At 42.4% G+C, this 25,218-nt stretch overlaps 2 protein-coding genes across 5 annotated transcripts in view; one reads left to right on the top strand and one right to left on the bottom strand.

Annotated features, from left to right (window-relative positions):
• Positions 1-17,479, top strand: part of ulk4 (unc-51 like kinase 4) — an 89,898-nt gene extending 72,419 nt beyond the window's left edge. For 2 of the 3 annotated variants that reach the window (XM_016672483.1, XM_016672418.1), the window contains 2 exons: positions 3,598-3,686; positions 8,566-11,188. In XM_016672483.1, the coding sequence (XP_016527969.1) occupies positions 3,598-3,686; positions 8,566-8,626 (150 nt within the window). In that variant the 3' untranslated portion in view covers positions 8,627-11,188. Of the gene's footprint in view, positions 1-3,597; positions 3,687-8,565; positions 11,189-17,353 lie in introns of those variants that run through there. The other variant, XM_016672449.1, reaches the window with a different exon arrangement.
• Positions 10,752-24,842, bottom strand: ctnnb1 (catenin (cadherin-associated protein), beta 1). Of its 2 annotated transcripts, XM_007551565.2 has the most exons (17): positions 24,650-24,842; positions 18,122-18,172; positions 17,380-17,607; positions 17,026-17,279; positions 16,299-16,537; positions 16,011-16,212; positions 15,787-15,931; positions 15,595-15,698; positions 15,299-15,433; positions 14,545-14,748; positions 14,254-14,412; positions 13,963-14,082; positions 13,733-13,883; positions 12,772-12,893; positions 12,624-12,684; positions 11,837-12,087; positions 10,752-11,597 (listed from the first exon to the last, which is right to left on the bottom strand). In XM_007551565.2, the coding sequence occupies exons 2-16, from the start codon at positions 18,132-18,134 to the stop codon at positions 11,873-11,875; spliced, it is 2,352 nt and encodes a 783-aa protein (XP_007551627.1). In that variant the 5' UTR covers positions 18,135-18,172; positions 24,650-24,842; the 3' UTR covers positions 10,752-11,597; positions 11,837-11,872. The 2 variants fall into 2 exon arrangements, with proteins under 2 accessions (XP_007551627.1, XP_016528361.1); XM_016672875.1 differs by lacking the exon at positions 11,837-12,087.
• Between the last annotated feature and the right edge of the window lie 376 nt (positions 24,843-25,218).

Genomic DNA, 25,218 nt, shown 5'->3' with positions numbered 1-25,218 from the left:
GGCGTTGTAGACTAGATGGAGTAAATTTGAGCATTGATATTCTCAAACATCAAATGGGGAATAAACACAAACAACTTCTCTCCAAAATGTAAACATTTAACGAAATACTTCCAGGTAAAATACTTTAGTAAACAAACTCTTTAACTGGACTAGCAACATTCAACTAAGCTGACAAGTGAAAATGAAATAATAATAATAGTAATAATGATTTTTTTTTTTACCTGTAAAAAATGTCTAATAAGACAATACAGTGATGTCACAGTTCAGTGAAAATATGTATGTTTAAGAACCAAAGTATGTTTCTGAAAGGTCACAATAAATAACAGCTGTAATGCTTTAAAACAAGCAGTTTAAATGCAACGCTGAGGGGGAAATAAAACAAATTTTAATAAAGTAATGTTTTAAAAATGATTTGCAAAAGTAAAAATCACATACATTTTGGACAATCGATTCTCAGTGTTGTACGAACCTAGCACTCACATCGACTGAGTGGATGACACGATGGACTACCAAGATGGTGGCTTTATGAATCGCAGGATGGCAAACAAGTGGCAGACGTGATGATGTCAAACCTGGGATTAGCAGTTCAGTTTAGCAAAGACGGAAAGTAGCAGATGTGGTATTTAGCACGTCTTGAAAACCCCTTTTCTGTCTACTATGACTACAGCATAAACAGAATAAGTTGAGTGTTAAGCACAGCATAAACTAACTGTGGTTGGCGTCTTAGCGTTGGCAGAGCTAATAGCGTTAGCATTATCAGCTGAGATAATGGACTCAATTCAACAATTGTACAGGAAATATTCAGAAACATTTAATACAGGTGAATGAGAGCAGAGGAATGTAAAACAGAATAAGATCACATTACTGGCCTGTCTGTGCTTAAATACTTATGGAAATAAAGTTTGAATCACCGATGGCCTCAGCTGCGGCTCGCTCTAGGCCTGCTGCAGGCCGACACAGTTCAAGCAACGCAATGAAAAGAACGACGTTTAAACCGTTTTATCCTAAGCTGATTTTCTCTGCTCACACACGTAAATCAGTCTGATGAACGGAGGAACCGTGGCGGTCACTCTCAGTGTTGGAGGCGACAGGCGAGCAGAGCTGCACTTCCTATCCCGTCTTTGTCGACCTAATCAGAGCCACTGACTTTTCTTTACGAATCTGTAATATTTTTAAAAAAAAAATCCAAACAGTTAGTTTATTATTATAGTTTATAGAAAAAACATAAACAGACCCTACTTGGTAAATACCTGACCTATTTAGGCGTAGGACGTTACCGCTTTCCATGTTTGGATTCGAATCTGTTAATTGTGCCATGCAGTGTAGTGCTCCTTAATTTGTCTCCCACATTCTGTCTCAAACACACACCTACTCACTGAACCGAGCGTCTGCCCTTCACAAAAGCTTTTTAATTATCTTTCATTGATTTCAGGCCTCTGTTAATCTCAATCAAAGATCCCGCTAATAGCTTTGAAACTGAAAAGAGGGGAAGGGGAGAATAAATCATTTTTGAATTAGTGAAATCTGACTGCAATTTATTTTTACAAATTGAAAAGACTAAAAAAAAAAAAACTGCTAATTCAATAAGACCGTGTGATAATTTGCGAGAGAACTGAGCATTTATTATTTCCGTAGAGTAGTTTATGTATTTTTTTTTTTCACTTGTTCGTTTGCTTCTGGCAACATGGAGTTAATGATCTGTCACATGTCTTCTCGTACAGAAGGAAAAGCAAACTTTTCCACTTTTTGTCTTGTTGCAGCCACAAAATGTAGTTAATATATTTTATCTGAGGTTTGTGTGTTAGTCCAATTAACAGTAGTTCATAATTTCAAAGTTAAAGAAAAACATAGTACTTCTAAAAAATATCCATCGCAATTAGCTTCTATCAGAATTCACCTAATTAGTAGATACAGTCCTGTAGGTAATTTAATGGTGATACAAATACAGCAGCCCAAGCTAACTAGCTCCACAGATCCACAACTCTGGTGGGAGCTAAAACGTCAAGGTTTTGATCGAAGTGCATCACGGCCCAGTCAAAGCCTGGAGCTAAATCCCATCAAAAACACAAAACTCTTGTTTTGCTCCTACAGTTATTGCTAATTTTTCATCAAACAAAGTACTTAGCCGTACATTCAAACAAAGCTCATCCTTTCAGTCGTTCCATCAGCCTCTGAAACACACATCTAAATGTTCTGTTATTCATGGATCATGTACAAGTTTTTTATTTTCTTTTTTTGGGGGGCGAATCCGTTTCCGTGCTGTCAGGTATATTGTCACTTGTTTAAACTCGACGTCTACCATGACAGCCCTGTGCTGTACGTCTGAGGAGCTGCATGTCTGTCTGTCTGTCTGTCTGTCTGTCTGGGTTCATCTTGTACAACTTTGAGTTCAACATTATTGACTCGCTTGTTCGTCACGTATCGAGTTGAGGGGAGAATGGAGGATGAGGTGGTAGAGCCAGGTTGAAGAAGAGATGTCTGCGTTTGGTTGGCAGGCACACATGAAGGTCCTCCAACGCCGATGGAGAAGGCAAAAGAAAAAAAAAAAGTCGGTGTGCGTGTGTGTGTGCTCACTTGTGTGGAAAATGAGTGAGGGGAGCATCTTTTCTCTCCCCCTAACCCCGTTACTTAGCAACAACTGTACTGTGTCGCCACAGAGACAGACATGATGATGTCACCAGAGATCAGAGAAAGCATGTTCTCCAAAACACAGTGACACGAATCCACTCATCAGCACACAGACACCAAACTCACACAAAGAAACACCGACACAAACATGCTTCATTGTTAGTTATTAAAGATTTGAGCTACAAAATAACTTTAAATGCAAAGTTAAGGCAGATTTTATCACTAAACTGTTTGTTCAGTTTTCTTGGGGGGGCGGAGGTGGAGGGGGGGTTGCTCTGGGAAAATACAGAGGCATCACCATGATGAGAGGCCTGACAGAGCAGCCATAGAGCCAGAGGAGAGAAGATATCAGGTAGTTTAGGGCGGGGCTTATGGACACACTTCATAAGACTGCAGCATATGAGTCGATGTTCAGCGATGGAATCATAAAGTAGATCCTGGAAGCCAAACCACCCAGACTATATAATGACTAAACAGTACAGACATCAGAAAAAAAGGGGCTTGCAGTGAGAAAGGTGAATTTTGAAATGATAGAAACACACTTGAGTGCCTCGTCAGTATGGGACGACTTACAGTTTACTGAAGAAATTGTTTTAACTCCAGAAAGAACTTCTTTTTTTTTTTTTATCTACTGCATCAATACTGTGAATTTCCAGCTTTGCAATCTTAGAGACAGAAAATAAAATCCATCGCACTTTTTGTTCTATTTTTTTATTCTGCCAGAATAAAAAAGTAATAATGTCCCTGGACCAGAGATCTGTTTTAGGTTTTCAGAAGTGCAGAACAATTTTGATTCATTTCCATTACCGTATGCAAATAACAGCCAGAACCGTATTGGTGTGAAAGTCCAGTAGCTGCTCCATTCTCTACCAGATTTCAAGTTTTCCATCCCATTGTCAGAATGAAAAGTACTGTGAAACATTTTTACTGAATTTTTCTCTCTTTTTTTTTTTCTTCTTTTCTTCTCAGATACAAACTACAGACCAGTCTGGTTGGCTGGAATGTCCTGAAGGAACGGGCCTGACCAGTGTGCTTCAGGATATTGCCGAGTCCAACAGGTGCGTCTTTCTGATGCTGATTCTTATTTTTATCCGATCTTGTAAGGTTTATTGGTTGAAAGCTGAAGAGAAAAATACAGTGGCATCTGGCAAAAAGTGGAATAAATGAAAGAATGAAAATGATGTCCTTCAAAACTCCAGTGGTCTGAGAAGGTTAAAAAAACAAACAAAAAAAGTGACTCGGGTAAAAGATTTGGCAAACTGTAATTTTAACCACATTGCGATGTGAAGTTGTTTGAGTCACAGCTGCAGCTGCAACTCTTGTGGGACGTTCATGAAACTAGTGGAAAAACAAACAAGTTGTAAACGGTGGACGTCTTTGTCCCGTGCTTAAGAGAAGAACAGAGAACGTTGTGCAAAGACGGGGAGCTTGCAGAACCACCATGATGTTTTTATTTTTTAGGAAGGTTCTAATTGAGAAACTTGGATCTTGTCATTCAGTTGGATTTTGTTTTTTACATCCATCTAATGCTGCTGCATTATCCCATATCCAGTAAAACCAGTAGCCTCTTTGGCCAGGCCGACGCAGGCCGACATGCTGCAGAAATGGTTCCAGAACCAATTGAAGAACTCGAGGTGTCGATGTTTTAATTATCACGATCACAGATTGGTAGAGACCTTGTGTGATGTTCTGGGTGAACCAGTTTGGCCTCTGTACAGACACATTCTCTTTGCCTCAAACCAGTTTGCGGTGCTGGAAAACATACCAATTAACAGCGTGGGCAGTGTAAATATTTGTAATAGCGCACAACCAGAGGAATTAGCCTTCCTTTCAGCACAGCAGCTTTTCTCCGATGCGTTTCCGCATAACTGAGCCCGTCCAACCTGTTTCTGAGAGCGAGTCGTCGTTTCCTTAAGAGCAGTTCTCATCTGTCGACGGACGTTCATGAACCTTTTCCTCCTGTGTTGCTAAGTAATATTTGTGCTGTGAAGCCTACGCTACTATTTCCCCAACTCATTTCAAAACATCTTTACTGTTGAAAAGGCTTTCTCCTTTTCAACAGCTGGACTTCAGAATCACTGATGTACGTAGAGCGTAGCCGTAACGTTGCTTGGTTAGCGTCACACAGATTCCCTTACTCGTAACCCAGAGTTGTTTTTGTTCTGTCTAAAGGTGAAATGCCTGTCAACAGGCTCAGTTAGCTCAGTGTTTGGCCTGCTGAGTCGCCTGTCCTGCCCACTCCTCTGGGACCAGCAGAACAGGTCAGACCCTACGAGAAGCTTTAACCTCCTACTCACATAGTTTCTTGACTCACCGTTGACTGAAACATATTATAGCGAAAGGTTTGCTATTGCAAGAAGCATGAAAATAAACCTATTTTCATGTGTTTTGCCCTGAAAATGTATTCGAACCCCTCGAACTTTATCCACATTTGGTCAAGTTACAACCTCACACTTCGTTCATTTTTGAAGAAACATTGACGTTACATTGGCTTAAGTGTTCTTGGCAATAAAAATCTGAAAAGTGTGGCATGCATCTGTAATCAACAGGTGCGTTTATCTGTTGTACACGGTGAGGAAGAGATTCGTGCCCCTTTTTTCTGTCCTGTATAAATAAAACTCTTGTCAGTTTCAGTAGAGGCCGAGTGTGAACAGCAATTTTCAAGATTTGCCCCACAATTACAGTTAGAGTTAATCTGAGCTATTTTGCTCTAGCTGTGGTGGTACCATTTAGAGTTGTTGTCCTGCTGGAACAAATGGATTTTATTTAAGTGTATCAGAGTAAAGAGGTACAAATGCACACACAACACATTTCAGCTGTTTATTGTTTTTTTTTTTTGTTTTGTTTTTTTTTTGTGTGGAAAATTTTAACAGTTTTCTCCAAATTCATTGTTACAAACTAACGTGTCACATAAAATCCCACCAAACATGTATCTGAAAACTTTTTTTGTTCTTTTTAGCACAACATCTGTTCCTTTAATGTATGTCAGTTATATCTTTCACATCTTGTCTAAAACAAAACTCACTTTTCTTCTTGTCAGAGCAGAAAAGGACAGGAGGTCAGATAAAAAGCTCACAAAACAGACAGAGATGTAAAATACTCTTTCACTAGTGAACTTATTTTTGGAGCTCTTTTGACGAAAAAGAAGAAAACTTCAGTCACATAGCAGCACATGATTTATTCATACACCAGTACTGATTGTGTAGTTATCAATAACCAACATCTGTAGGGACAAACGCTGGCTACTGCTCCCCGTCCAACGTGTGTGTTCCCATATGTGCACCTGCATCCCCGCACCAGCCTGCTTTTCATGAGTGTGTGGGCTGAATGTTTGCTCCCTCTTTGAACCGAGGGTTTTCTCACTATAGCGACCATGCTTCCTTTGATCCTTTGATGTATGAGACCAGCGACCTCTCACACACAAACACACGCGCGCACTGTGCCGACACACACAGGAACACAATTAGTTACCCCCCCCCCCCTCCTCCCCCTCTGCATCCAGATTGTGTCTCTCAATCACACACAGATCCTGCCAGATCAATATTAAAGGTGTATTGTTGGTCTGCCATTGAGGCTCCTCTTACTTGACCCGCCCTCTCCACCTCTTTTCTCCTCCGCCGCCTCTTTTATACACCCCCCTCCACCCCTCACCCCCTTTGTTGCCCTCGCAGCCCCGTATCTCCAGCATGCACTGCCCCTCTCCATTTCCCTATTTTCCTGACCTCCTCTCCTCGCCTCACTTTCCCGTTTCTCTGGCAGATGAAAGCAAAAATCAGCTCTGCTTTGAAGTGGCCGAGGCTGGCGCCCCCCCCCACCCCATCTAGGAGTAGGGAGAGGGAAGTAGAGGTTTTTAGGAAAAAAGGGGTAGGAGATGAGAAGAGCCATGTGGCGAGAAGGAAGGGGAGAGGAAAGAAGTGGGAGAGGTTTTAATTGAGAAGATGAGAGGAGTTTGGACAGCGGCAGAAGAGGGGAAAAGACGCGATTTGGAGGGAGAGCGGAGGTCGGGGCCTAGATACTAATGATGTCATTGTGCCTTTACCATGGCAACCTGAGGAATGCTTTTTTTTTTTGTAAACCCTCAAGCCCGACCGTCTGCAGAGGGAGGGGCGTCACTTCAGCTCCTGAAGAAAAGCCTCGAGTCCCCTCGCCCCCCTCCGAACCTGATCCTGGCTCACCGCCACGTTCAGGTCGGTCAAAGCCGTCGCTAATGCTGAGGCGCTCTGATGTCCGCGCCGACAGCAAACTCAGCGCGCGGGACCAAAAACGCTCCTTCTGTAAACAACTTTGTCTAATTTTTGGGCTCAAACTTCGTGAAGCAGCTGCAGCAGAAATCTCCTGCAGAAATCTTTGACGTTCAGCAGCTGTGGAACTATGACCAGAGCAGAACCAGAAACAAACTAAAAAAAGAAAACAAAAGGGTGGGGTGGGGAGGACTTATGGGGTGATTTTTAGTAAGGTCCTGGCAATATGTTCCAGAAACAAGTGAGCATCAAAGGGCACCATCTGCTCAGCTGTGATCTGCCCCCCTTGCTGCTACATGTGGTGTGGACAATGCTGAGTGTTGCTCTTATAATTTTCCTTCAGTTTTCTCCCTGTAATGTGAGAAGCTGCTTATTGTTTATGCTGATCATCTAAAACCTATAAATGCAGAGGAATCGACTCGATTGACCCTTACTGATGGCCAACCAGGTAGTGAGGCATAATGAGGTTATTTGAAGGGAGAAAATCTTCTAAGACATGTCAACGACTCATTCAGGCTGCCAGACGGCGAGAGAGAGCATGACTTTCTAAAAGCTAGACATATTACCTTTCAGGTTTCGCTGTTTTATACTTTTCGGCCTCAGTCTGTCAGGCAGCAGAGCATTTTAAAATGCTGGTAAAGTTAAGGTAAAGATCTAATTTCTCGAGGGAAACGCCAGGAAAATGTATTACTGTGCTAACAATATTAATTACTTATAAAAGATGCCAATGACAGTTTAAGATTCCAGCCTCTTTTGCAGAAACTCCTCTTTCACATATTTGTCATGAACAGAAATATGTTCCTAATATAAGTAGGAAGATTGGAAACGAATATTTCAGTCCTGCAAACATCATATTATATTTGTAAATTAAGGGTGGCCCGATCAGATATACTGAAAATCAGCTGAAAATTAAAACTAAAGCCATTTTTAGCTTGGCTGTCGCTCCTCGTCCTCTGCGTAGCTGCATAGTGTGTACTTGCTAGCAGAACGTGTGAGGATGTAATCAGTGACCAAACTCTGCAGTTTGAACTCACTCACTTTATCCAAATGCCAAAACTTTCATGGGTTTGCGAGGCCTCTGGGGAACGTTTTAATTAGATCAATTATGAGGACGGTAATTAAGTTAAGAGGCGTGAGCGGACCTGTGGAAATGAATCTGTGTGAGTTTCTTCTTTTTTTTTTCTTTTTTTTATCGAATTACTGAAATAATTGAACTTTCAATGATATTGTTGCTTATAGATACACCTGCATTTGGAGTGCTTAGTGGATGTGTGAAACCATGTTTAATTTTTTTTCCTATTCATTTCATCATGTGGCTCCAAGTCCAGATCAGTGATTTTGTGAAGCATTTTGTGTCTGAGCCGTTATGTTGAGCTGACGATGGATTTTCTGAAAAATCTTCAGTGTAGAGCTGACTGTGTCGACTGAGGACTTTATTCAGTCATGTTGCAGTTAGAATGTTATCTGTAAAACTTTATGATTTTGATACAGATGCAAGTAAAAACAGAACAAATGTAACGTAGTTGATTATAAGTGCATGTGGAGCAGACTATTATTCCATTTTGCTCTTCTGTGCTTTATAAGGTAAAACAAGCATACAGCTATTGAGAATACACTATATATGTTAGATAAATTCATTGTTTCCGTCTCCATTTTGAGATTATATATATAATTTTTTTTTTTTTTTTCATTTTAGGTGTCCTGCTGATGTGGCTACACGGGCTGCAGAGATCCTCCAGGAGCTCTCTGGGTCCTAGATGTTTTTCCGTCATTCAACCTTCGGTGACCCCAACAGTAACGGCATCTTACCGTTTCTAAATCCAGTACTGATTGCTCCCTCTTAAAGTCTGTTTGTTTTGGGGCTACAGCATCCTCAGAAAGTAGGATTTTTGTTTCGCTGGTACTTGAAAACCAATCAGATCTCAACATAGACACTCTGTTGGATTTGACGTTTTGCTTCTTTTAATAAATTTGTTTTAATAATTTGAGTCTCAGTCAGCAGCTCCTGTATGCTAAGATCTTTACGCGCCACCAAGTCACGCGGTTCGGATATCGGTCGTTCGTCGTGACTCCCTTCATCCAAAAATTGGATCAGTGATGGTAAAGAATATTGCTGTGTCACCAGAGTTGACAGCTCATTTGAAAACATCCATCAGTCTGCACAGGATTACATCATGAGCAGTAATTTGGGCTGTCACATGCATCAGAGCGCTGACCTTGGAGTCTGTTTAGATGCTCCCATTTGGCTTTAATGACAGAATATTGACTCATTAGATTAGCCCTCAGCGTGGCCACGCATGTATGTGTGTGTGTGTGTGTGTGTTGTGTCAGTCAACGATGACTACTTTACTCTGCCTCTACAGCACAACACTCAGTTCTGCACGCAGACATAAATGAGCTTAGATTAGGACAGACCTGTGTTCATGTTGGCCTCTTCTCACAGGAGAGTCTGTGAAAAATGACTGGGATTTCATTTAAAAATATAAATACTTTGCACTTTGTACGTTTGGAGTGTGGACGAGGTCAGACGCGGTAATACAATCTGAGCACAAGCAACACAGGAGAGTTCATCTATTAATGACAGCTGTGCAGCGAGCTTTGGAAAAAGGATCTGCCAAGTGTGAAATCCAAGTGTCCACACACACACACAGCCACCTGCAGTTTCACAGGGCATCAGTTCGGCGTCAACGGGAGCCGGAGGCTGCGGACGGCTCACAGCTGCGTCGGCTGCTGTTGCACGATGGAGACTTCATCAGGAAAGTGAAATGCTGTTTAAAAATAACTCAGCTGTTGATGTTGCGATAGAAAAATATACGGAAAATATCAGGAGAGTTTCTGATCGGGCAGAAAAAAGTATGACGGTGTATTAGGGCCATAGTAAATAGAAAATACACTATAGATGCATTGTAGATACAAAATCTCAGATTTTCTAGAAAACAACGTGAACATTTCTGAGTTTCAGAAGTCAATTCCCGGTCAGTTTCTATTACTCTTCAAATTTCTGAGTTTTTTTGGATAGAAATTTACTCCACAATGGCTCCAATACACCATCGTACAAAAAGCCCAACTGTTTGCAGTGACATTCCTAATTACAGTGTTTACGTAATTCCCATACAGCCTGAAAAAATGGAATTTCTTTTTAAGGACAATTCTGGAAAAAGGAAAGTAGTGAACACCACTTGTAGTGGTTACTCCTAATTCTACTGTGTCGTTTCCACTCACCGCTTTGACTTCTCACTTCATTTCAAGCTTATTCAGATTCATACATTTAAGTGCATTTCCATCAAGTAGAACATTAATGTAAATCTACAAGTTGGAGGTTAATTATCTTTTTACAGGATGTTTCCCCCCAATAAACCAAATGAATCAAGAGTTTGGACCCGTTACAAAGCAGCTTTGTTTTATTTAAGAGTTTGGAGTTAGTGATTTGTTTTCTCCAGGTATTTATTTACATGCTTCAGATGAGTGAAGTTTTTATAAATGATTTGATCTCAGGATCACTAGTCTCTCCTCTAGTTGACCTCAGTGTGATGTTTAATGAATTCTTACAGCAGGGTGAAATTATTGCATCATAGTCGGTATTTTCAGAACTTGGATGTTATTTCTATGGCCTTTGTGTTGATGCCAGGTCTGTGATGCAGCAGGGTCGCAATAAGTTTTCGAACTTGAAGCCGAGTTACAAGTCTGAATGATTGTACTGGTCTCACCTGCACAAAAATACCTGTGAATCTGCTAATTAATTTGGAAAAGTACAGACCATCGACATCAAAATGTGTCTTTCCCAGAGAATCCTTTAAAAGATTTGAAATGTTATAAAGGCGGTGGTGCTGGATAAGTGAAGGAGAGTTTGTCCAACTCACTGAAATGAGACAGACACGTGGGTGAAATGACAGTCCGTTTTATTGTTTCAGAACACAGCAGGCTACAAGCAACCAGCGCCTCACTACTTCACCCCTTAGTAACAGCAGACCAATAGGAGCACGTCTCCACCCCTGTCCTTACAGACACGCCCACCCAGCTCGGTCAGCTAACCCCCTTTGGAACAGCTGGGACACGTCGGTGTCCTCCTTTAAAGCAAGAAAATAGCTCGATATTTGGACCATGATTTCCAATTCATGTTTTTTTTTCTTTGTTTTTGTTTTTTTTTGTACAAAAGCTACACAATGTTACACTTGATCATTAGAATACAATTCAACTGATTACCTTTAGTGTTTGGACACCATTTAAAATCTCATCCAGTTCTTTTGGATGGAGCATCACCACTTAGAAAGAAAAACAAAAAACACTTAGACTTAAAATACAAGGGAGTAGAAAAAAAATGAGTATCATAATGCAGAAAAATGAAAAAGCAAGCTAAGTTCAGTTTGTACCATTACAGACTTAAAACGGAATAAAAAAGTAAAACAACCCAAAGTATTAAAAATGAAAAAACAATACATAAAAAAGTTGTTGGGGGAAAAAAAAAAAAAAAAAAAAAGCTCATTGAGATCAAAATATGTGTTTCGTGTCAGGATTGAAGTCAGCCTTCGATGAAGCCGAGAGACCAGAACCGAACCGCACTAAAAAAGAAAAAAAAAAGAAAAAAAAAAAATCTACTTTGTCCCAATGGAGCTCCTGTAGACAGGAAACTGCTTGCTGTTGTTGAGTCATCTTCAGGCACTTTCTGAGACCCCGCCTCCTCCATATGGGTGAATCACGATGCAGGTTCATCCAGATCACATGATACAGCTGGAAGGAGAAGAAGAAGAAAAAAAAAAAGACGTTCAAGGAAAGGAAGTGGAGGCTACTGGGTCTGGTGGAGGACCACACACAGAGATCAAACGCCACATCACACAGCTTCAGAGCGGGAGCCGTCCGGACATGCAACAGCCAGAGTGAGCCTCCTCCTCCTCCTAACATTTATCTGGGATACTCCCCACTGCGCTGCTTGGAGAAGGCTACAAAGTGGAATGAGAAGTGGGTCTTACCTAGTAGAAAGTGTAGTGTAATGGTGGTCTTGGTATTTACAGGTCGGTATCAAACCAGGCCAGTTGGTTTGAGTCGCCAGGTGGAAGGCCCTCTATCAGCTCGGGGGCGTGGCCCAGGTCGGGCAGCCCTTCTACGGGTGGGTAGTCCTGGCCTGGGTGGTGTCCTCCACCCAGATCGTGGTCCATCATGGGCTCCATGCCCATGGCGTCCCCTGCGTAGCCCCCAGAGTGGAAGGGACGGTAGTTTGGGTCTGGGGGCGGGGGGGGAGCGAGGACGAAGGAGAAGCAGGGGAAGCAAAGCAGCTGTTAGAAGCATGTTAAAAACCACGCAGTCACACAGTAGTATGATCATTTCAACAAAACACTGCACAGCAACACAGGTCACCCGCCGGCAGGCTACACGGTGGCTCATCGGCCCACGTGTGGAAGCGATTCAGGCCCAGTTTATGCTGCAGTTTACTTGGTGCCGCGGCGGCTGGATGGTAAATGAGTTCACCAACATTCAGCAAGTTTGGAAGCAGAAACGCAAATAAGACCCGACAACTGTTCCCTCTAACTGCTGATAAGTAAACAGAGCAGCAGGCTCTAAAATTACTGTACACACCCAGGTAGTTACTGACGTCACACACCGAGCTTTAAAAAGTTGAAGCTACTAAGATTTCCGCCAAACTTTCCTGTAGATCTGAAGTGAGACCAAGTAGGTTATGAACTCAGCTGCTCTGACGTGTTTGTGCCTCTTTTTCGTGTGAAAGTGTTGCAGAAGCATCAACCAGAGAAGGTAACTCACCATCTTGTCTGTAGCCCAGAGGCTCTCCCTGTGCTCCGATGTCCAAACCCAGGTCTCCGGTCTGTGGAAACGCATAAAATGTGTGAACAAAGAAGTAGCAGTCTGAATGATAAGGACCATTATGAGAAGAAGAAAAAGCTGCCAGTACCTCATTCCAGGACATTGCTTCTGTCCTGAACAGAGAGCTGGTCAGCTCCACAGACAGGCGCTTCTTGTAGTCTTGAGGTTTGTCCTCCGACATGCGGAACAGAACTGCTGCTGCGTATGTTGCTGGGGAAGGACAAGAGGGTCGGCTTCAGAAGGAGCTGCTGCAGCTTTAATGATTACATTTTCAGCACTCTGGGACAAACACTACCGTTGCTAGGGCAGGGCGATAAATTGATTTGGCCCCATTAACCAAATTTTAGATTTTTGGGAAATCTGGATTTTCGCTTCACCAATTGACAGAGTGTCGTGAGCTTCTAAGGCCGCCATCTTTCTTGAAGAGCGTTTTTTTTTTTACTTCTTTTTTTTACAGCTTCTATTTATTTGGCTTTTCAATTCAGATCAACTCTGATCAAATATAAAAGGTCATAATTAGTTGGTTTCACCCTTTTACCCCCCCCCAAGAATTAAGTCATGAAGTCAAATTAATACAAGAATAAAGTCTGATTACCAAAATAAAGTCATAATAGTAAAACGAAGTAGTAATTTTATAAGAACGCCAACAGAAAAAATAAAATATCCAAGCTTTTCTTCCCCCCTCATTAAACAAAAATTTTAAGATGATAGATTTGGTAAAATTACATCTATATTCTGTTAATATGACAACAGGCCTCGATACTAGTCACGGACGGGATGATTGAATTAAAAGCCGCTTTCAAAAAATATATTTTGTCTTTTTAGAATAAAAATAATTTTTAAAAATCAGAAACGTATGAAAAATTTTAATAGAAAATAATTTAAAAATCTGATTTTGTTTTTAAGCCACATCACCCCGTCTCAATAGTCTCTATGGCTCGTTATATGAAGTAACCTTTTGCATTGATTTAGTATATAACCAGTTAGGTGGCTGTTTAAATAAAACATGATGAAGAAATGATAAGCAGTCGTTCCTCCTCTGGACATACCAACTCCTTCGTTGCGGCTGTGCAGCAGCTCTGTGAGCGGGGCGCTGGCTCCCTCGGCCTCGATGGCCTCTGCCACCTCTTTGTCCTGGGCCAGCTCACAGAGGACGCCTGCTGCGACGCGCTGGATGTTCTCAATGGGAGAGTACAACAGCTGCACAGACAGAAACTCACAGTCAAATTCATTCCTACCTCCACGTTTTAAAAAAACAAAAAACAAACAGAAGACATACCTGTACAAAGAGTGGGATGGTGTTGAGGCCTCTGATGACCACTCTGTTATGGAGATCTCTGGCCAGGATGTGAAGTGCTCCTGTGCAGCCCTCGACGATCTCCTCCATACGGACTCCCTCCTGTTAACACAAACACTCCATCAGGATCGGGGTAAGCCCGGCACCGCCTGCTCATCCTGCCCTCCACAGGATGCCGTTGGGGCTCTTATGGCCGCTCTGCAAGTGTGCGAGAGCTTATGGAGGCTCATCTTGGAGCTATGGTGACGGGAGTTTAGCGTGAGCTGCTCTTACCACAAACTGCTGCTGTGTGCCTCCCATGCTGGTGCGTCTCTGCGTGTCCTGGTGGGCTCTGACCAGCAGCTGGACCAGTCTGGGGATGGCGCCCTGCTCCCTCAGGGGGGAGTGGTTGGCGGGGCACAGGGCTAGGTTACGGATCAGACCCACTGTAGCCTGATGGGAAACAACACGGCATGTTTAAGATGCACGAGCTCCACTATGGAATTAACAAAAACCTCTAAATCTAGAAAATGCTCATTACATATTTTAAACATAAATTAAGAGCAGGAGCGTGTGCTCGCTTACCTTGATGAGGGGCCAGTGTGACGGTGGATGCAGTAACTTGACCACCACAGGCAGGCCGTAGTGCAGCCGCACGGCATTCTGGGCCATCTCGGCGTCCTGATGTCGAGACGTGAGATGGCGCAGGGCGCAGATGGCTGGCTCTGTGATGTCTTCTCTGTCTCCGGCCCGCAGCACCGTGCGAACCAACGCCTCAATGCCTCCAACCTGAAACGCACAACGCAACAGACGAACGGATGAGGCATGAACAGATTACAGGTTTAGAGAAATTCATGCACAAAAACAAAAATGTTGCTGAAAATTAGAGGGAGATCTTAGTGACTATAGGAATGAGTAGCTGCGTTTACATTACAAACGTGAGCAAGACTCTGCTGATATTCCACTAATGTTGAAAAAAACTATTTCGCAATTGCGGCGTTTCCATTAAATGAGAAAAGCAACTGAAACCACACATGATCACGCTACAGGTCATTTAAAAATCACGCCGCCTTGTCATCCTCCTTCTACCACTTCCTGTTTTCCCAGAAGTTTCTCAAAAAACACTCATTTTGATACTCCTGGAAAACCAGCTCATCCAAGCACAAAAACGTTATCCAAAACTGCAAGTTTTATTTGAAATTGCCATGTTTCCATTACGCAAATTAACTTTTGTCGTTCCAATTTGCATAATTCTATGGTCAGTGGATACGCATCAAGTGACTGACTGCAGTTTATTAAAGATGTGCAAATGAGGCCAGTAAACTGAGTGTAATCTCACCTGGCAGACCATCATTTTGTTCTTATAGTTGTTACAGGTCAGATTAGAAAGGATCCCAGCAGCACAGGTCACCACGTTGATGTCATCACTGCCGAGCAGCTGAACCAGAGTTCCCAGAAGACCTTCCATTCCCTCCTGGAAAGCAAACGGAAGACAGCTTAACAAAGACGCTGGGAACTTCAGATAAAGACTGAGGAGAAAGAAAAATCATTCTAATCTTATATTCTAATAAAAAGGAATCCTGGAACTATGCAGTCTTGTGTTCGGTCAAACAGAGTTGCTGCAGCTGCCCTCACCTGTTTGGTGGCGGCATCTGACAGGTTCCTGAGGGTCCAGAGACAATTCTGGACCAGTCTCTGGCTTGGATCTGTCAGGTGGAGTCCCAGAGCCTGCATACCTCCTGAACAGACGCACAGTGTTACATATGGAACGGCCTGCTGCTGGGAAATCCACTCAACATAAACGGTTCCTTAGTGTTAAAGACATACCAGCTTCAACGATGGCCGGTTTGTTACTGGAGCACACCGACAGAACCTTAAGGACGCGGCTTGTGGTCCACAGGAGCTTCTCGTACGTGTAGGTCCTCATGATGTTGACCAGTGCTTGGGGGCCACCGCTCGCCAGGATAATCAGCTTTACGCAAACAAAACCAGGTTAGGCTCTTTCACAGCTGCTCTGACATGTAGCTTCCTCCCTTTGACTCCTTCCTCACCTTGCTTTCCTGGTTTCCGTAGGCTAGTATCTGCAGACAGTCGGTGGTGATGGCCAGGAACTTAACATTGGTTTTGCTGAGCAGAGCCACCATTTTCTGAAGACCGCCGGCCAAGCGGACGGCCATCTTGGCTCCTTCTTGGTGCAGCAGGAGGTTGTGGAGGGTAGTGATGGCGTAGAACAGGACGGAATCAACCGGCGACCTGCGGAGGAGAAACCGTTCGGCTACACAAACTCGACGAGTTGGGAGACATTTGCAACCGGTGGGAATCATCCCTGCGCCGCCTACCCGAGCATTTTAACTAGAGCCGGTATTCCTCCAGACTTGAAGATGGCCAGCAGCCCCTCTCTGTGGTGGGACAGGTTGTGCAGAGCTCCTGCCGTGCAGCGGGCCGTCTCCATGTCGTTGGTGTTCTGCATGGTCCTGACGATCGCAGAGACCATCTGAGGGGAGCGCATGATGGCGTGACGAGAGGCTTCCTTCTTCGAAAGCTGGTGGACCATCACTGCTGCTTTGTTAACTACCACCTGGATGGAAGATGGAACCATGTCATTTTGATCATTGCGTTAAAAAAAAAGAAGCTCTGGGATAGAGCTGGGCAATGAACTGATTTTATTGATTAACTGAATTTTCGGGTTTTGAAGATTTACTTCTTAAAAAAAAATTTAATCCAGAATTCAGAGTGCTGAATGCTTGACAAGCGTTTTTTACAGCTTCCATTTATTTAAGTTTTGTATTTAGATCAACTCTACTACAATTTTTTTTTGAAGAAGTCATGATACAAGAATAAAGTTTAAATAATATGAAAATAAAATCTCAATATTATCAGAAAGAAGCCTTTATATTTGAAGAATGAAGTAGTACATCTGTGAGAAATATTTAATTTTTTTTTAATATTGTCTTTTGTATTTTTGTAATGACATCCCTTCCTTGTTATATGTCATTTTTTAATGACATATTTCTAAGCCACATTTCCCAGCCCTAATCTGGACCAGGCATTGCTGAGGATGATGACCTGGTCCTCGTCGTTGAGTAGCTTGGTGAGTTCCGGTATGGCTCTGGTGGCGAGCTCGGCATCATCTTGGTAGTTGATCAGATTGACCACGGCGTGTTTGAGCATCTGCGACGGCTCCGCCAGCCTCTGGACGTTGGTGGGGTTCGTAGCGTCGTACTGCGTGGACGGGATCTGCATGCCCTCCTCCAGGGTCTCTGGGAACATGGCCGCACGCACCCGCTGAGCACGCGTCATGGCGTACTGACTGTCTATGTCTAGGACAGAGAGAGGGGAAGTTTAATCAGTCAACGTTGGCTTACTTTAACCATTGCTTCCTAATCGTCTACAGGGAGGCAGAGAACAGGTGAAACCTACCTTGTACTTGGTCCTGGGAGAAGTTCTGGTTGAAGCCCTGCTCCCACTCATACAGGACCTGGTTGTTGTCCAGGTCGTCCTCCTCTGGATTGCCTTTCCCGCTGAGGGAGGGAGCAGTTGTGGTGGCCCCTGAATGAATCCCTGAATCCAGGTAGGACTGCTGCTGCCAGTGGCTGACGGCCGCCTTGCGGTCCGGCTCCATGGCCATGTCCAGTTCCATCAGATCAGCTGAGGAGACGCAAATTCAGCCAACTTTAGAGTCACTTCACCAAACTACATCTGGCCAAACATTCAAACTGAACTCGGTAGATGAATATTTGTGCTCAAGAACAGGCCTGTCACAATGAAATTCTGCTGGATGATAAATTGTCCCAGAAGTTATTGTGATAAACAATATAGTTGTTTTGAGACCGTTTTCAAGTTATATAATAATGCAAGAAAACATTCTCAAAGATCAAACTTTAAATTCTAATAAACAATACTGGAACTGGAAGATGTTTGAAATATCCCAAATAAAAAACGGAAACAAAAAATAAAATCAAATATGAAGACTTCTGTCATCTGGCTTTTTGTAGGAAGAGAGAAATAGAAAAATAAATCATCCAAATGGGACTTATTGAGTTTGTTTTAATTTAGTGTGCGATTATTTGATTTATTGCGACAGGCCTACTCAAGAACATCAACAAAAGCTCGACAACTTCTACAATTGTGCAAAGATGACCCGTGAACCCAAACAACTCACCCTGGGAAGCCATGTTTCTTTCTCAAACCACACCCAACACAGCTTCCTGATCTGCAGAGGAGGAAAAAAATAAACAAAACAGTAAATTGTCAAACATTTCTACTTCCATCTTCACATCCAACAAGAGGAAAGCAGTAAAAAAAGCAGCTGAAATTAAAGATGATATTAGTTCAAAGGAAACCACCCAGACAAGTGACTTTATAGTGTTTTCTTTTTCTGCCTCCTCCCTTTCTTGGGTTTCCTCTTCCCATTTCAGACAGATATGCAAACAGTTGCAGCTCGCACACAAAAGCCTCCATTAAGGGCAGCAGCTACCAGCGAGGAAGGACGAGGGAAGTGCAGCACTGGGTGGAGAGAGGAGGCAACGGGAGGGAGGAGGGCGCTCGCATTCCTGAGCTGGCTTTGAAGCCGAAACCACACACTGCTGGAAAGTAAATACTGGCAATGGCAGGAGAGGTAGAGCAAGCAAAAGGGATTAATTTAGCAGGGGAAAGGGGGCAAAACTGAAAACGGGGCATTTTCAATTCACATTGGAAGATAAATGTTATGACAGAAACAAAAAAGTTGGAGTAAAGAAAAACTGTCTACAAAGGTCTGTCAAAATAAGAAAAGTCTGAACCTGTGGAGTCTGTACACGTTCAAAAACCACCATGGGAAAATTAACATGACAGTAAATGGGAGAATAGATGCACTCTCGCTACAACATGCTAGTCTGAACGCCCCTTCAAATTAAAGAGGCGCCATATGAGAGACGAAAGGAAAAACGCATTTAAACAGATTAATGAGACAATAAAACGCAAGTACATTTCCTACAGCATACAAACGCAGCTACAGCTTCTACCCAGTAAAACAGAAACACAACACAGCCCAAAACAGCAAATAAAGTCGCTGGGTTCCAATCTATTCGCATGTTTTTCCACAGGTTTACAAGTCAGGGTCACATTGCCACTGTAAAGACTAAAGCTTTGGGTTTTGTTTGTTTTTTGTAGATCAGATCAGGAAATTGTCTCATTTCATCATTTCTCATGCTGCTTGCCACCAACTCTACCAGCCATTACTTTAACTTGACCAAAAACTCTCAACATTTATAAAAAACAGCACGTGTGAAGAGACCAGCAATGAGCCAAATTACAACGTATGAAGTTTTTTTTTGTTTTATTTTTAATCAGGTATTTTTGAACACCAACATGTAACATCAATATTTATGAACCTAAACTGAACCGATTTAACTGAAGGTCTGGTTTAACCAGAGCTTTGAAAACATGCGGGACAGGAACCTGTGTAGAAAACAAACTTACTGTAGACTTTAATCAAAGGAAACAACAGGCTCTGCTATAGAAACAACCTCTGAAGCACTCAAAGAGGAAAACCGGTCAGTCAACACAAGTAGAGTCTGACTCCTACAAACACCGGCCATCCTGTGTCAAAAATCACAGTAATGACTAAAATGACAGGATATTCACAAGAGGGGAGGTCTAGTTTCTGTTTCAGACAATTACAGAACAAGTCCCTCTAACTTTGCTTAATCACATGTAATTAAACCACTTGTAATTTTCCAGGAGACAGACGGAGGTTTTCTGGGGTCTGTTGCTCATCCCCTCTTTTACACCCACAGGAATGAGAGCGCAAATCATTGAGACACACAAGATACACAGGTACAACTGTGTGTGTGTGTGTGTGTGTGTGTGTGTTTGTCCTGGTGGCGACCCAACGACCTCTAGAGATGGATACCAGTCCCCAGCATCCTAACAGGATAAGAGACGACTGATTGAGCTCCTCTTGTTTTTCCTCCTTTAAAAAATTGTTAACTTCAATTTCGAGTGAATAAGTTGCTAGTTTGAAGGCACATTTTAGCTCAGCAAACCTGGAAACAGGACAAGGAAAAACATTCATGTTTGTCCTCCGGTGGCAAAACTCAAACAAGGAAAAAACAAGGGAAAAAAACTATCCTCTGTAGAAATGTGTGATATCTGAACAGTTTAGGAGCAATAAGTGGGTTTTGTTGTACTGAAGCAGTAGCGTGACCAGCAGCAGTACTTTCTCTCCGCTGCAGCTGCCTCTGGAACAAGTGACAAATGCTGGCAGACCTAATTTCCCTAATCTACCCTGCATCTCTGAGCCAACACATGGACAACTAAAATAATGTTCCATCCTCTCGGTCCAAAAACAAAAAAGAAGAAGGAAAAAAAAAAGCCCTGCGGTTGCTACGTTTCAGAGTGCCGTTGGTCAGTAGTTGAAATGTAATCTTTGCATTGTAACAGTACATGCAAAACTACAACAGCATCTTTTGACTATTACGTCAGTGCTCCTGAAAAAGGTGTGGCTTTAATCATTTAAAATCCAACAAGAGCTTGATTCTATTGAGTCCAATCGGCCGTTTATCAAAGTACAAAATCCAGGAAGAATTGAAACAAACGCAACTTAAAATCCTGTCTGCAGCTGGATTGAGAGCCACCTCTGAGTGTCTGACTAAACAACGCATCTGTTCCAGTATCTGGTGAGAACAGCAACGCATGGAGGAGCTGATTAAGCCGAGTTTATTCAAATAGAACAGAAGCAGCAGCTAACTACGGCTTTATTACTGAGAGGCTTTAAAAAGTTTCCGTTTTAAAACAGTCTATATTTCCTCTCAGATGGTTTCTAAGTTTTTATGAGATCTCAAATAGTCCTGGAGTGTTGCAGCCATGCCCCTCCCCCACCAGTTGCTGCGCAATGCTGGTCATTCTGGCTAAAAGAAGGCTACAATATTTTCCAGAGGACTATAAAATAAATACTCAGAAAGAAATGTATCCTGTTGGAAAACATGACAGAAAAGTTGTGGGAGCTAAAGGAGCGCCACTCACTCACTCACACAACTTTGTTTTTAAAACTCTAGTTGGCAAAAAGATTTAAAGTAAAAGTAATTAAACATTGTTACACATTGAAAGTTTCCCCAAGAAAACTTGCTAAGCCCAGTGGTTGGGTGCTAGGGCAGTCGTGTTTTTGAGTAAAATAAAATGTTTAAAGTTGGCAGGAAATTTTGAAAATTTCACTTGATAATTATGTGTTATTGAAAGATTGGAAGATTTATACCTGAACATTAACTATAAAGTCTTAAAAAAATTGCAAAGATTTAAGTAAAAAAGCAATGCTTAGCCAGGTGGGGGCACAAGTAAAGCCTGGTGGCCCGCCAGGCTTATAATACAATGAGGGGAAACCCCTCGCATTTTCACTTGAAAATTTTATCCCAGGTTAATCCTGGACAGATCAAAACCTAAAAGGAAAAAGAAGAAGGTGGGGGGCAAAAAAGTAGGAGGAAAGACAAAACAAGCTACTAAAACAAGACAGGCACAAATTTACTCTGTAAATGTGAGTTTATGAAGCTCAACTGCAGCAGATATCCAAGGAGAAACTCCACCACCATAGTTTTGCCGGGTGACTAAAAGAGCCAATCTTGAATCATCTCGAATTAGACGACGACTGCTGTTTCCAACCATGAACTCAAAATTGGCTGTTCACACGCCATCCTCCCGGCACTGCCGCCCTGGCCTCATATAACCCAACGCAGTCCTAACCAGAGCCACATGCCTCATACATGCCTGGATGCAAATCAAACATACAATCGAAGCGCACACAGTGGAATCATTTATGATTCACGCTGGCGGTTTGAGCGGTTCGTTTAATCTGGCTTAGAAAATGGAGTTCCTCCTTTATAGATGAGCAAAAGAGAAATCTCTGGATTTTGACCGAGAGACAATGTTAAAGTTAAACAGTAAAGATGAATTTAAAGAAGAAGAAAAAACTTGTTACTGCAGGGCTTCTTGCTTTCTGTGTGCGCTGCCACAAGAATCTGCACAGTGGGTTGCTTTGAAGCCATATGTGAAATCCAGTATGTAGCGTTGTGCCTGGTGCAGTTAAAAGGCGGATAATTAAAACCAGATGCACGTTGCCCGACACAGCAGCCACTAGAGGGATGATCTGTGCAGCGAAGGGAAGGAAAACATCACCTTTAGCTGTGCTAAAAAGCATTTCATATCAGGACAATACATGAGTTGTATCCACCTACATGCTACAGAGACAAATGAGTTTCTTCTGGAGAAAACAGAGTCAATACCTCCAGATGAGTAAATGAGCCAAAGTAAAACCCATTATTGGCAAAAGCAGAGAAAAAGAAGCAGCCACAGGCTTAGCCGGCTAAAGTGCAGGGTCAGCAGCACTCAGTACTGGCTGCCAAACACCACAATGAACCAAATGCCTGCAGCCGCTGCAGAGTCGTATTTTGTGTCTCGGCTGCAAAATGCTGCATAGCTGTGGACACAGGACAAACGTCAACGGGGCTCGCACGAAGAATCCCTTTCTGATGCTGGGAGTTCTCAAACGTAGCTTACACACACACACACACACACACACACACATATTAGTTTTTATTTGTTTATGCCTCGAAAGTCTGCCTCAGAACCAGGTGGCAAACACTAATCACTGCCTACATCTAGACAACACTCAGTAGCAGAGGAAACAGGAAACCCTGCATTGTTCCGGTAATGACAAGACCACTGGAAAGGTGGATCGTCTCAAAACAAGCCACCTACGTTTCCGTCTGAAAAATTTCTGTGCATCATCAGAAAAAGAGAAAAAAAAGAATAAAAAAAGTGTGTTGACGAGACAGCAAGTTTGATCGACTTTTTTTTTTTATTCCATTGTGCAACCTGCTTGGGGATTTCTCTGATGAGCAACACAAACACAAAAGACAATTAAACATTCTAAAAAAGTCTGAATAAAACACATTAAATTAGCTACCACTTGATTTGAAATTGATCATTTTAGTTGCCATGTTCAACATATGCACCTAGCTGTACTGTATGAAAACATTTGAGGTATCCTTGGCAATCTTTCAAATCGTGTTTTTGTTCATTTTATAAACAAAAACACTTTAGTATTTGAAAAAAAGGTAATATTACTACTAACTTCAGTGTATCTCAGGAACTCCTGACAATTAATCCAAATATCTCCATCTACATTCCTAGTCTTAAATTCACACTATAGCTTAATACTCTTAAAGCTTAATATTCTTAAACTGATGCATTAGGACAGGTCTCATCCCTAAAGGCCTATTTAAAGTAAGCAATATACCAGACAATGATCAAAATAGGTAGCACAAGTACACACACAGGAATGTACTAATGTGCTTCATACTTGCCTTTTAATTTCTTAACACTGCAAGTCATATCTGAAACCACCACACTCATGTTCTGAAACCAGTTCATATCACTCTATATTCTTCATATTCTAATGAATTATTCAGATTATTTGTCAAAAAAAATCCTAAAATCTCAGTCTGTTTTTTTTTTTTAATATATATATAATTACATGCCACTGTCAGGAAGCGTCAGCGTCAAAGCAGGTAAGAAACGTCCCCTGGTGGGTTTGAATTGACGCATGAACGTCCCGCGGCAGACGGCTCCGCTGAGGACAAGTGGGAAGGTGAGAAACGGCAGAAACCGCAAAAGAAAAAACAACAACAACAACAAAAAAGCCGAATGGGTCGAATTCGGCTTTTTCAGCCCCGGAATATTTACTAAAGCCCCACCAACATACACCAGAACAATGTGCAAGCCGCCCCGCCTCTTCTCCACAGCTGCCCCCGACTTTCTGCCCCAACACCAGCGACTCAAATTTCACACTCAGGCTCCTCCTCGTCTTCCTCCCGAAGCACATCGGCTCCCGAGGAATTTTGTCGGTCTTTGTTTAAAAGGACGAAAGGGAAAAAAACACACACACGCTGACCCAAGACTTGCAGTCAGACCTACAAAAACTTTGTTTCAACTGAGATACGCACATAAAACAGCATTGACGCTCCGTACAGGTTGGGGAGTCTCACAAACTTCCAACTCGAGACGAAACGTTTTGCTTTGACTTCAATACAATTCACAAATTCGCGTTATGCGTTTTTCACATCGATGAAATAACCAGTAAGAAGTTAAACGTGAACCCCCCGTTGTGTCCTCCCCACCTCCAGTAGTTTTGGTTACGCATAAACAGCTGAAAAAACTCAGGCGAAACTCAAGAAGCCCAAACATGAGTCACAATGGAGGAATGTGGCCAACAGTTTGTAAGCTAACAGGCTAACCTTTACTAATGTCAACTACTTAAAAAAAATATCAGACGAAATATCCACGTTTCATCCAAACTCTGTTTTTTTCCGCTCCCGAATTAGGTAAAAGGCAATAAAATCCAAACGTGTCTAAGTACTGGCTGGGAAAACAGCCTAAATGTTCTTTATAAACATTAGGTCGACGAATACAAGCTTTTGCCCCCAAAAGGCGGTGACTGGATCATCCCAAAAATCTGCCGTGAAAGCAGCTGACTCGCAGGTTACCGCAGCTCCATCCCCGGCCGGCTGGCCCGCACACACACACACACACACACGCATGCATGCATACATACATACACACAACAACCAACTCCACTCCCGCTGGCGTTCACACGGACCCGGGTAAGGAAAAGGAGGAAAACTGAGGAAAGCCGATAGTTTTGAATGTTGAAGCCTACCCTTGTCAATACGACAAATCCGTCCACTTGGGTTCCGGAGAGTAAAAACCACTTGGAAAAGGAAAAAGAAAAAGTCGAGGAAAATGTGTGGAGCAGCGTCAGCGGGGAGCCCTCATCCACTCCCTCACAGGCAGCTGCAGACAGCAGGTACTGACGCAGCCAGAACAGCGGAGACTGGGAAATGTAAGATGGCGGCGGAGTTATATAGACCGGAGAACACCCGCATTCTAGCCATATCCTGCCGTGCTCTCTATAATAAAATAGAAACTAAAATCAGAAATCATTTTTTGTCTTCCTATATGTCTGACTCGGTTCTACATTAATTTACCTATGACAATAATAAAAATTATTTGGTATGAATAAATACCTCATTTTATAGATATGCATTTGTACGTGTGGAGTATGAATACACAATGAAATGAAGTTCCAGCTCCCTCCCACCCCCAAAACATAGGAAAACCGATCTTGTTTCCCGGAGTTTTCTTGGTTTGTGAAAAATAATATAATGAATAGAAAATAAGTATTTTTTTAAGCTACGCAAACATAGAAGTTTACTAAAGCAGACTGTG

This window comes from Poecilia formosa, unplaced genomic scaffold (assembly GCF_000485575.1).
Source record: "Poecilia formosa unplaced genomic scaffold, Poecilia_formosa-5.1.2 Scaffold0, whole genome shotgun sequence".
Taxonomy (NCBI): domain Eukaryota; kingdom Metazoa; phylum Chordata; class Actinopteri; order Cyprinodontiformes; family Poeciliidae; genus Poecilia; species Poecilia formosa.
The sequence above is the reverse complement of the archived record's forward strand: the minus strand, read 5'-3'. Positions and strand labels throughout refer to the sequence as shown.

Excerpts from the sequence above, each read along its gene's own strand:
- ctnnb1 (XM_007551565.2), bottom strand. Across the intron at positions 15,434-15,594 it reads CAGATGCCGCCACCAAACAG|GAGGGAATGGAAGGTCTTCT; the intron begins GTGAGGGCAGCT and ends TTTGCTTTCCAG. Across the intron at positions 12,088-12,623 it reads TCTGGGCTACAGACAAGATG|ACCCAAACTACCGTCCCTTC; the intron begins GTGAGTTACCTT and ends CCCCGCCCCCAG.